Consider the following 12,856-nt stretch of genomic DNA (forward strand, 5'->3'; position numbering starts at 1 on the left):
CTCGGTAGGTTTTGGAACAGAAAATATTCCCTTTGCTGCCTGGATATTTGCAAAGCTGGACTCCTAAGAATTTGCAAGTCCAGTATTTCTCTTGAGCTCTGACAATCAACACAGATCCCCAAGCCACAGGCAAAGCCACTTGCCACTGAATGAGGGTTTTGATTGCTACCAATTTCTTAAGACGTTCTCTGAAAGTTCTGCTTCAAATATTTACGGAGTCTAGGAAATGGCCCCAGAGAGTGAGTGGTCCTATTGCATTTATAATTCCAACGGTGATTTATTGACCTGGGAAGTGCTGTAGATGCTTTGTCGAAGTTCTTGATGCAAAGCCAGGATCCTTGCGGGGCTCAGGAGCTCGGGGGATGGCAGGAGGTGCTCAGCTTGGAGGCCAGGCCAGGACATTCCACCTTTTTCTTGCAGACGTTGTACAGGGAGCCCTGGTTCCACAGCGATGGAAGCCTGGCACATTCCAGGGTCGGGCGTCGGCCCCGAGGGCCAGGGAAGCTGGAGGCAAGAGCACAACGAAATGGTCTCTACTTTTACACGTCCATAAAAGCCCCTTTGGTCCCACAGTTTATCCAAGGAAGAGATGGCAACGATAACAAACATTTATTGAGCACTTTCTGTGCCAGGCAGCTGCTATTACATTGTCAGTGAGGCACACGCCATCAGCACTGAGTTACAGACGAGGCAGTGGGGATTGGGGCGGGGAAGGCTCGAAGCCCAGGTCATCTAAAGGCCTGACAAGATGATCACTGATGGTATCTCCATAGAGTCATGTCCTCTGTAAATTTTGTTGTTCACGGCGACAAGAGATGATGACCTTTCCATTAAAAGGAAAGCAATATCCACTGGATGCCAACCTCCTACTCCCCTGTTTTTGTTTTTGTTTTTTCCCTCTAAGCTCAACCATAAAATAATTGTGACATATGACAAATCTGGTTACTTCCCTTCAAAAATGACCTCACTTTCCTTCTAGGTCACTAATGCCCTGGTGTCATTTAGAGTTCGTTTTCACCATGGGAAGCTCGTACCAAAAGCCGGCCCAGAGAGACGGCTTGCAATCTGTTTTTCCTAGGGCAGAGAGCTCTGCTCCCCAATGCCTGTTATAGCTAAACAGAACCAAGGCTGTGGGCAAAATGCAATGCTGGGGATAAGGACGAGGTGCCCGCATGAACTTCTAGAGAAAGAGCCCAACAGCCTCCTCCCACCGCCTCACCCTTCATCCAAATCCACCCAACAAGGCCTCCTGTGGACCGGGTACTGTGTAAAGCACTTGAACAAAGACATTTACATTGACTATTCTGTCCTCTGGCTATAAAGAAACAAAATTATCCTGTGGCCTTGAAATTATGTCCAGTAAAGGAGGAGATTTTATCCAGCAGCATTCTACAGTGCGGTGAGAACTCTGAAGAAGGTTGAGGAACACTTGAGAAACTTAGAACCAAGAGTATTAAGATGCTCTTGGGTTCATCCATTCATTCAATTTATGCTCCAACTGTTTCCTCAAAAGCTTTGCTATCAGTTTCTGGCCAGTATCACCGAGTGCAGACATTGGAGGGTTTTTTTCTCACATTGAACTCCAGACTGTAACCTCAAGGGGGGCAGGAGAGACAACTCTCATCCCCCCAGTGAAGGCCCAGCACGATCTGGACACATAATGACCAGAGCATCAGCTCTAGAGCCAGACTGCGTGTGTTGGAACCCCAACTCTTTAGCTGTGTGACCTGGGGCTGGCTACTTACCCTCTCTGTGCCTCACCTTTTCTCACAGGTGAAGTGGAGTGAATGTCAAGATCGATTGTGGGCCTATAGTGAGTACTGGCAAAGCTGATGCGGTGCACATAGTAACCATTCAAGAAATGGAAGCAGGGGTTTTCTTTCTCATTGTTGTTCTTATCAACATCATCATATGATCTCCTAGACTCCTCTCTCCTTTATGCTGCAGCCTCATTTAATCGCTTACTGATCCCCCAATGCTTCAGGGGCATTCACCCCTCTGAATGACAATGTCTGTGTCATTCCCTTTGCCTAAAATGCCTTCTACCTGCTTATAATAAGGTAGGTCAAAGATCAAAAGTCAGATGTAATTTTCCTAGAAAAAGATCAAAGCTGGAAAGAAGTTCTCATTACTAGATAATAAGCCTGCAGATAAGTAATTTGAAATGAAAGGCACCAGTTAGAAAAAAAAAGTTTAAGGTCAATCAATAACACCAGCTGTCTTTTATTGAACACCGCCTGGGGCAGGCAGTACAGTAATTATGTTATGTGCATGATTCCATTGAATTGTCCCAAAGACCCCGAGAAGTAAACATTAGCTCCATTTGTTAGATTAAAAAGATTAATATGAGCATGAAGGCAAGAGAGAAGCCACAGGAATAAAGTTGAAATAAAATGCCAAGTTGAAATAAGTTGATAAGTTGAAATAAAATGCCAAGAATAAGATCAGTTTCCTCCTAAGTAATGGCTGCTTTTTTTTTTTCTTTTTTGAGCATCTCTTATTTTCCAGAGACATATTCAACTCTGCTTATCTGATCTTATCCTCACGTCAGCAGTAGGCAGCATTATCCCCATTTTACAGATGAGGAGATTTAAGCACACACAAAGTAAGTAACCCACCCAACATCACACTGAATTACAGCTGAGATTTGAACTCAGGCCTGTCAGACTCCAAATATCATAAGTAAAATAGGTTTTCTCTGGGAAAACAGAGTGCTTCTCTGGTTCTGAATCATGAGGACATTTTGGACCAAACCTCCAGTAAGAGCATCTAGGAAAGCTGGACAAAATATAGCAAAAGATCTATTTGAAACCATCTGAGAGCTACAAAGACTGTGAGGATTTGTGGGACTAAAATTCAAGATAGGACAGAAGCCAAGAGTAGTTGGCCCAGATTGAAGGCTGTATTTCCCTCCAAGTGAAGGTGAAGCCTGTGTGTGATTGTGGTGGCTGAGAGATAGAAAGCTAAGCAGAGATTCTGACAGCCTCATGGAGTGGGAAGTGGCTGGGGAAGGACACTGATAAACATTACAGGTTTTTGCTTAGAACCATGAAAGGCTATGCCCTAAGAGTAAGAGCAAGCAAGAAATAAAACAGACCTCATAAGTACTAAAATTATCTCTGAATCAGTTCTGATGTGCAGAACAAAGGAAGTCCTGTCTGGATGAAGGCACTATTAAATTACATCTTCACATTTTCACACATAATGTCTAGCACTCAGTGAAAAATAACAAGACACAGAACGCATGATATGACCCAATACACAAAATTTAAAAACAGATAATAAAAAGAGACTAGAAGGGGAAAACAGAGGGGTGCTTTGTGGTCACTTTCTAGTTCTGGACCTGGTGATGGCTTTATGGGCACATACCACTCCATGACAATTCATTGAGCTGTATGTACATTTCCGAGTTGTACCCTTTTCTGTATGTGAGTTATACTTTCAATAAAAACATTTATTTGAGAAATTAAGTGACTGACGTCCTCTCACCTTCAAAGAACCCAGTTGAGCTGTCTGTGCTGGCCACTCAGCCTCTGGAATAGGCCAGGACTCTGAATGCAAAGGTCTTTGGAGGACACTGTCCATTTCAGGATTCAGGAGGTATTTCTGAGCTAGAAGAGAATGTTCTCAGTCAAGCCTCAGTTCAGAAGTCTATTCTAAAAATCAACAAGTCAGACTTCCTTGGTGGCGCAGTGATTAAGAATCCGCCTGCCAGTGCAGGGGACACGGGTTCAAGCCCTGGTCCGGGAAGATCCCACATGCCCCGGAGCAACTAAGCCCATGCACCACAACTACTGAGCCTGTGCTCTAGAGCCTGCAAGCCACAACTACTGAAGCCTGCGTGCCTAAAGCCCGTGCTCTGCCACAAAGAGAAGCCACGACAATGAGAAGCCTGAGCACCGCAACGAAGAGTAGCCTCTGCTCGCCACAACTAGAGAAAGCCCGCGTGCAGCAACGAAGACCCAACGCAGCCAAAAATGAATAAATAAATGAATAAATTAAGAAAAACCCTATATGTCATAAAATAATCTTAAAAAAAAAATCATCAAGTCTCTGAGCCTTTTCATCGTCTTTCATTCCCAGATCCTTTCACCCCACAAACAGAGGCCCTCTTGGGTGCATTTGAACTCTGAGTGCCACATTCACAGCCCTCTGATGGTACTGCCATGGTCTTGGGATATCCTAGAAAATTGCCTGCCTGCTTCACTGTCCACTACCAGGCGGTAAGCTCCTTCAGCACAAGGACCACCACCTTTGAAGCGGACTCATTTTTGTAAGCCCTACAACACCTATCAGGGATCTGGCGCACGGCAGCCTTCTAGATAACCTGAATGAATAAGTAACTAAATTAATCTAGTACATTTCCTTCTTTTGAAGGTGAGGAACTAAGCCCAGAGAAGGGACGACACTTGCATAAACTAGTGGCAGAAGCAGGACCAGCTAGAATTTATGCGCCTCCAACTGTGAAAACAGATGCCAACTCAGACTTTAGGGGTAGAAGACAAAGGTACAGAAGGGCAGGCCCATCCCGACCAGCTAAAAACTGAAGCCAGGTACCTCTTCTTGTTTGTTGGCACCCTGCAGTGTGTCAGGCACTAACACTTCTAAAAAAGATCACGTTATCCTCCTTTTAAAGATAGGAGTCTGGGGCTCAGAGAGGTTAATTAACTCATCCAAGATCACACAGCTTTAAGAACAGAATCTAGCAATAAGAATCGCTGAGCGAGCAGTTATCAAGAGCAGCTCAGTTGCCTAAAGGTAACTCTATCCATACTTTCTTCACTTTTATATTGAGCACCTGAAAACAAAGTAACCCTAAACAAACCGTTAGGAACCCCCCTCCCCCAGTGCTGACAGTACACTGCACTTGGAAAACAAGGCCCAGGGAAATTCTCTCTGGCCAGATAGCATCTTAATTTTCTTGTTAACAATAAGAATAACAGAACAACAAAACCCCACCCATGTTACCATCTAAGTAACCACTATTGGTATTTTAGTTTATCTTCTAGCCTAAGTTGCCAATCATTCACAGATGTTCACGTACAGTTGTATCATTGAGGTCATCCGATACATTCCATTTTGTATCCTTTTTGAACTTAGTAGGATATCCTAATTCCCGTGCTATCACATGGTCCTTATCAGCATCATTTTAGTGACTAGCACTTCATACTCAGTGAATATGGGTTAATTAACAATACTGGAGCTTTTCCCCACAGCTTTTCACTGTTCTAAATACCCTGGCATGAATATGCCTGTCCATTGAGCTTTTCCACATATAGAATTATTTACTTAGGATAAATTTCCGGGACTGAAACTACAGGGTTGCAGAATTTGCCCACTTTGGCAGTGGCAGTATTTTTCTAATGCGTTCTCCTTAAGTAGTGAAATGAAAAGGCAGAGTCAGTAGGGAAGAGAGTGCAAGATAGTGGGGTCGGGTTTCCTTTAGTCATCTGCACTTGACCGTGGGCTTTTCTCCACCCTGGCCCACCTGTCAGACTGTCCTGCCGGTGTGGACCGTGTCTGAGCCTGCAGACTATTCCTAACTGAAAATCACACTGACCTCTGACAACTGTTGTCTTCTCAGACTCGACGTCCAGGTGATGGCTCGTCTGCAAGAAAAGACATCTCAGCAGTTATTCTTCATGACACAGCTGGAAAAGCCTTCTACAGACAACTGCAACTGGAAAAATCAGCCCCCTCCCCGCTGCAGAAAGTGCATTCTATGGCCAGATCCACTCCTCCCTGTGTGTGCGAAAATACAGGCAGGACCGCCCCTCTGCCTACAATCCTCAGAGGGGTCCAGGATTTGCTCCCAGGGATACAGGTGCAAGGAAAAGCTTCCACTTCCTTTACTCAAATTGAATCTCCAAAGGGAAACTGCATTTTAAAAGCTGTTAAAAGGGGGAAAATGAGGGCAGCCGGACGGCAGAGTCTCCAGGAGAAATACTCTCTCTGTGTGGAAGTCCCTTCGACACCTTGTGAGAGCTGATTGCTGAGCTGCATCGGGGACTCCTGACTGAGTCACCCAGGAAACCAGGTCGGGCTGGACCTGAGTACCTGCACCACCCCCTGGTGGACTAGTTGTCTTCCCGGACCCCACATGCACACAGGAAGAGGTGAAGCGGCAATGGTAACTCTGCTCTGAGAGCACTTCGCTTATATCCCCTAAAACTGTGTGTCTTTGAGTACCATGACCCTTCACACCCCAGTTCCTTGCTCATGCAGGTCTCCCAGCCTAGAGGGCCTTCCCTCCATTCTTCCAGCTAGTAAAACTCTTCTTTTTTAATCCTTCAAGGCCTATTTTGTGTGCTTCCTTCTCCAGGGATTATATTCCCAAATAAGTCTCCTTCTCTCTGCCCATCACTGTGTTGCAAGTGAATGCTTTTGTTCACACTTGGGTTTGGAGCTAGTCTTACTAGACACAGACTTCTTCAAAGTGATACTGAGGTTTCATTGACTTTTGTGTCCACAGAGTAGTCTCACAGGCACTGAACTACTTCTGGAGCCCCTGCATTCAGTACCTGATCAGGGATCTATAGATCTTTCCCCTGCTCTCTGCTCCTCATTTATCCCATAGGCCTGGAGAGGCTTGGGGCCAGGCAGCCTCAGGTTGAATCCTGGCTCTGCTGCTTACGGGCTCCATGGTCTTGGCCAAGTCAGCTGAACTCTCTGAGCCTTGTCCTCTCCATCTGCAGAGTGGAGCCACTAATATGGTCCTTGCAGGGTTTTGTCAGAGTGAAATAAGAATGAACGTCTACTAAATGTTCCATATACAGTAGCAGACGGATAAAGACTCACCCTACACGCTCCACTCCCCCACCTCTCTCCCCAGGTAAACTTTTGGGGGAATATTCTCAACTTCATAAAAGGTAGGACATCAAGAGAAAATAATTGCCTGGATCCTTGGGGGCCCAGGCTTGGGGTCGTTAATTTAATGAATTAAGGGAGTTTAGGACTCTCAGTCTCACTGCTTCTTTCAAGATGAGATTCCATTTCCAAAGGCCTATATATAGATCTTGTTGACCAATGCCCAGAGGAGAGCAAGATGTTTCCAGGACATGGAAAAAAGAGGAAAAGGCAGGGCAGGAGGAAGTGGAATTAGCAGCCTACTTGCCAGGTGGCTTGCATCTCTCCGAGGCTGGGGTCTCCACGACCCTCAGGTGTTAGTACACCAATCCCCTGACCTCCCCCAGTGGAGCAATACTTTGGTTCTGCTTGAAGGGACCCTACATCCTCTGTGAGTGTCTTTATGTGACAGCACTGTGAGGGGAATTTCAGGTAGGATCTTGTTCAACCCTCACAGAGCCTTACAAGAAGTCAGCAACCCCCGCCCCTTGCTACCGAGGCCTAAGAGAGCAGGAGGCTTCGGGAGGTGAAGGACGAGCACCGAGTGGCTTGGCACGGAGGACTGTCACAGAGTGGCAGTTCTTCAGGGTCTGGGGTGTCTTTATCTACCAGGTGAAACTTGGTGTCTGAAGATAGGGCAATAATCCTCACGTCCCAGGAACTGCAGGGAGTCAGGCAGTTGCGAACCCATCCAGGTCTCTGATGGACCTTCCATTTGTTGAGCTGACCCCAGGCTGGACCCTGCAAGCATGGGCAGGAGGGCACCCCTGAACCACTTCCCCCTGGCACCCAGGCATCTGCCTCCAAGAAGGGGATGACACCTGAGTATAAGCAACAAAGAAGGTGTCTCATTCTTGGCTTGGGAATGTCAATAGCCTAGATCCTGGTGAGATCCAGAAAAACTAGGTTTCCTGGGACTAGAGAGGGGGTAGGAACTTAAGAGGCCCTGGGAAGGTGCCCTGAGCCCTGCCCAGTCAAGCCAGTTTGGGGGATGGGGTGGAACTGAGAACCCCCCGTTTCCATTTAGGAGTCCAAGAATGGAAGGAACCCACCCTCCCCATGCTCCCATCTCAGCTAAAGCCAGGGAGGTGGCAAGACCCCATGTTCCCAGATGGAAGACAGTAGGAGAGCTGGCCAAGCTAGCCTCATGGAATCCTCCTGCTTCAGGACCAATGCCCGAGCTGAAGAGAACCAGCAGAGCTAGAAGAAGGACACCAGGGCGGATGCAAGGCCAAACTGTGGAAGTGGCAGCCGAGATTCTAAGGGATGGACGATACACCAGCTCAGGGAGATGGCAGCTCTGAGGGCCGGGTAGCCCCCATCCACCCATGCACCTGTCCTGGTCCCTCAGTGGGTATTTGGAGGTGGGGTCTTGGGGAGGTTATCAGGTCATAAAGACAGAGCCCTCAGGATGGAATCAGAGCCCTTATAAGAAAAGGTGTGAGAGAGCCGGCCTCTCTGTTCACCATGTGAGGACACAGTGAAAAGGTGCCTGTCTGCTCCCCAGGAAGAGAGCCCCCCCGCCACCGTGCAGCACCTTGATCCCCAGCTTTCAGTCTCCAGAACTGTGAGAAATGAATGTTTGCTGTTTAAGCTGCCCAGTCTGCGGTATTTTTGTTAAATTAGTCCCAACAGACTAAGATACTTAGATGCAGCCCCGAAGAAAGGACACAGACGCTGAGCCGACTGAGGCTCAATTTCTGTCTCCCACCCAACCAGGGCAAGAACAGGAAGTCAATGGGAGGCGGTGAACGACCCTGAGCCACCGCTGTGGGGTGAGCACCCTCTTCCTGAAATGGTAGGAGCTCAGATGGACCCCAGCTCTGAACCCCCAGCCCGCCACCCCTGCTTGTGACCTCGACCAGCTCTCTGACCACTCTGGGCCTCAGTCTCCTCCTTGACAAAGTGGGATGTTGGGAGGATGAAGTGAGTGAACCACAGAAAGTGCTGGCTCAGAGGAGGCTCTGTGAGTCTCGGCCGTCATCACCGCTTCCAGTGAATAAATGAACGGCAGCCTGTCCGGGTGGCCTCCCCCTACCCTGTCCTCTCTCAGGTGTCTGTGGTCAGTGTGGGCTCCCTCCCAAGGGCAGGGGCCAGTGCACATGAGCTTCTCGGGGCCCAAGTACGCCAGCCTCAGTGCTTCTGGGACTCCCCTGCTTCTCCGCTCTGGCACATCCCCTCCGCAAGCCCGTGAGTGTCCCCCCCACCCCAGCCAGCCAGGCAGCCCTCCCGGGCTCTGAGCCTAAGCCCAATGTCCCCATCAGGAATTCCATCTGTGTTCTCTGAAACAAGAATCAGCACACATAAAACCCACGTCCTGCCCAGCTGCCAGCAGGAGGAGCTGCCACCGCAGCCACCAGGGTCTCTGTGGCCCCAGAGCTCTGCTCGGCTGCCTGGGCCTTGGGTGTTCCCGGCCGGAGCCAACTGGCTGCCGTGTGCATGGCCTGCCAGGGTCTCGGCAGCTCAGTCCAGCCCAGCCCACAGGCCTGCAGGGTTCCTCTTCCCGAAGCACATTGATCCTGTTCCACCCCTTCAGCAGCTCCCCATTCATTGAAGGACCAAATGCAAACACCCCTGCGGGCGGTCATGTGTCCGTGACCTCCCATCCAGCCTCTCGGAACTCCTCCACTTGGGATCCCTCACTGAAGCCAGCCTGGAGCCCTCTTTGCTTCTTAAGCACATCACAGGGTTATTTTTCCCACTGCCTTTTACCTGCACACTGAGGATTGGCCTTCCAGCGACAAGAGGGACAGACTCACTGAAGGCCTAGTCTGTATGTGCCAGAGCCCGTGCTGCTGCCCACATGCCCCACAGCCCTGCAAGACACGCAACACATCCCCCTTCACATAGGGGTCGGAGCTTCAGTGCACAGAATCCCACAGCCAGGTTCAAATCCCAGCTCTGCTCAGGCAAATGATTTAACACACAAAAAGCTGAGCTAGAAAGCTGCTATAGACGTGTGTCTTTGGGCACGACCGGTAACCCCTTTGAGTCTCAGTTTTCCAGTCTGGAAAGGGGGATAATAAGAGCACCTCCCCCGCGGAAAGACTACCTGAGTCAGTTACATAAAACCCCCACGGTAAGTGATACATGTCAGTGTCCCCTCCTAAGGCCACAGAGCTAGACAGCAGCAGAGCTAAGATTTGAAGCCAGGGCTCCTGGGTGCCAGAACCCACGCCCTTGGCAACTGCCCACCCGAGGACCAGGTTCCTAACGCGTGGGACATCCCTACACAAGGTGCTTCATGATCTCCATCTGTCTTCATGTCCATTCTGCCAAGTAGGTCGTAATATTCCCATTTTACAGATAAGCAAACTGAGGCTCAGAGCAATTAAGGTCTTTTCCAAAGACACACACACAGTCTCTGTCTAAGCCCTTCCTTCTTGACACTTGCTATAATTTATGATTATTTCTCTCCTTGACTGCATGCACGTTTTGGCCTGTTTGGTTCACCATTTCTCCCCAACCCCAAGCACCATGGCAATAGGTGCTCAATAAATATTTGTGGAATAAAATGGCAGAGCCAGGCTTTTGTGGTTTGTGGAGGGAACAGTGAGCCACCCCCCCAGACCATGAAAGTGGGGGTGTTCTTGGTGAGCTGAACTGAAAAATAATGCAAAATGGGTCACGGCGGATTCAAAGTCACCTTAAAAGGAGGAAGTAGAAGCTTATGATTGCCCACAGCCTTTCAAAAGGTCTGGGTGGGGAGACACCCTGGCCCCAGGGGAGGCATGCGGAGCACATCCTTACAGGAAACTAACTCATGAGGCTGATGACACCATTAACACTCTCTGTTCTCATTGAATAACCTTCTGACTATAAATATATATTGACTTACAAATGAACAAATGAATGAATGAACTTGACTTTCTAGATAACTCCACTATAGGGAGAGAATATGCTGATTATCTTTTCATCCATCCAATATTTCATCCTGCACATAGTTCGATCTCTCATGGGAAATTATTAAGTTAGTGTTCAGGTTTATACCTCAGTCTCTGTGAATTTGGTCAATGTAAGTCAGCCTGTTTAATCCCAGTGAACAAATCGGGTCTAATTTCAGAGCCTGCCAGACCGAGAGCAGCCCTTGGAGGGTGGGGCCCTCACTGCAATGACGCCTTCTCAGCACACAGCCAGCCTCCCTCCCAGGTGACACCTGCCACATCCAACATCTTCCCTGGAACTCTGCACACAGGGACTGTGCCCGGTCCCTTGACAAGATGCCGACCTCTCTCCCCATCCTTATTCTGCCTCTGAAGAGGCTTGAAACCCTCGGGAAAAGGGATGAGCACTGGACCGGGAGTCTGGGGCTCTGGATTCAAATTCTGGCTCTGAACCAAGTCGCCATGGCCCTGAGCAGGCTCCTTGGCCTCCTGGTGTCCATGTCCGCTGTGTGGCAATTTGGATGAGAGGACATCTAAAACCCTGAAGGCTGTGGGGGAAGGAAGGGACAGAGAAGGTCGGCCTGCAGAGGCTGGGCTGGGAAGGCTGAGGAAGGTGACGCAGGCCTGGGGCTACACTGCCCAAAGCAGGCCCCCCTGAGGGCAGATGGAAAACAGGGCTGGCTGCGTGCACAGCAGCCGCTGCATTTCGCCCTCGCATCATCAGGAGCTGAGCTAGTATGGTGGGGGCACAGCTGGCTGGTCCCCAGGAACGGCGCCGTGCGCCTGAGTATGTGTGCGCGCTCGCGTGTGTGTGTGCGCACGCGCGCGTGTGGGCAGGCTCAGCTGAGCACCCGAGGGTGCTGCGTGCACACAGACACCCAGGTACCACTGTTGAGAGCCAGGCGGAGACCCGGGAGCATGTTTACTAGACCTGGGTCAGAACTGGTATCCATCACCATCTGCACTACCTGGTAGCTGTGTGACCTCAAGAGAGACTTCCAACCTCTCTGAGCCTGTTTCCTCCCGCTTCTGTAGACCATTAGGAGAGGAGATGCTCATTCATTTACTTCATTGCTTCATTCATTCAACAAATATTACCTGAGCAGCTTTTCTGTGCCAGGCATTAGGGAGACAGAAATGGATATGAAGCAGCTCTGGTTTCAACAGAGAAACGCTGACAAAACTCCCCTAACAGTCGGGGGCAAATCCCTCGAATGTCCCGCGTCAGTCATATCCACGTACAACGAAGGATGGAGGGGCATGTGGCTGATCCTGTGGCCCGTGGAATTTAGAGCAGACTCCTGGGCAAGGTCACACCCAAACTGTGCCCTGAAGGATGGATGGGAGGACTACAGGACAGACAAAAAGATCTGCCAGAGGAAGCAGTAAGTGCTAGGGTCTTGAGGCACACGTGAAAGACCCATCTAGTGAAATAAACGCCACGGTGCTTGTCTGACGCTGAACTGACACAGGGCAGGTCAGGCAGGCGGAGGGTAGGTTACTGAGCTCACAGCCCCAACAGGAAGAGGGCAGGGCTGTCTGTGGGAATCTACCTGTGGGACCCCCGGAGCCAGGAAGGTGGTCGCGTACTCAGCCAGCGCCACGTCATTCACCATGTTGCTTGCCGTCTCGGAGAGCTGGTGGTTCTCCACCCCGTGTCTGTGCAGCTCCTGGAGCAGGTGTGTGATCAGGCGGTTCCTCTCCCAACACTTCTGGACCAGGGAAGCCAGCTTAGCCTGAAAGGGTGGGAGGGAAGACACAGTCAGGTGGGTCCACGCATGCAGGACTCCCAGGGGGGCTGGATGACTGAGCTGGGGGGCAGGGCATCGGCTCCCTGCTCTGCATCCAGCAGCCCTGCCTTAGCTCAGCCTCCTCCCTGCAATCCCTCCCTCCACCCAGAAGCCAGAGCCAGCTTTGAAAACAACGGGCCGCACTGCTGCCCACCACCCCAGGGGCCCCTCACTGCTGTCTGGATGCCTTCTGGGTGGGTAGGTGGCGTGGGCTTCAGCTAGCTATGAGACAAGCTCCTCTCTAGCCCTCGACTTGCTCATCTGTACTCTGGGCATCATCAGGGCACCAGGACCAAAGGAGATGGTGCAGGCCAAGCACGCACACGGGGCCAGCCC

General features: G+C 49.9%; 1 protein-coding gene across 1 annotated transcript in view; it reads right to left on the bottom strand.

The window, feature by feature from the left end:
- Nucleotides 1-258: 258 nt before the first annotated feature.
- C5H4orf50 (chromosome 5 C4orf50 homolog) overlaps nucleotides 259-12,856 on the bottom strand; it is a 49,602-nt gene continuing 37,004 nt past the window's right edge. The window contains exons 9-12 of the mRNA XM_065877266.1: nucleotides 12,284-12,466; nucleotides 5,561-5,609; nucleotides 3,490-3,611; nucleotides 259-504 (exon numbers count right to left, since the gene is read on the bottom strand). Of these exons, the coding sequence (XP_065733338.1) occupies nucleotides 259-504; nucleotides 3,490-3,611; nucleotides 5,561-5,609; nucleotides 12,284-12,466 (600 nt within the window). The remainder of the gene's footprint in view (nucleotides 505-3,489; nucleotides 3,612-5,560; nucleotides 5,610-12,283; nucleotides 12,467-12,856) is intronic.

Source organism: Phocoena phocoena, chromosome 5 (genome assembly GCF_963924675.1).
Source record: "Phocoena phocoena chromosome 5, mPhoPho1.1, whole genome shotgun sequence".
Classification (NCBI taxonomy): Eukaryota; Metazoa; Chordata; class Mammalia; order Artiodactyla; family Phocoenidae; genus Phocoena; species Phocoena phocoena.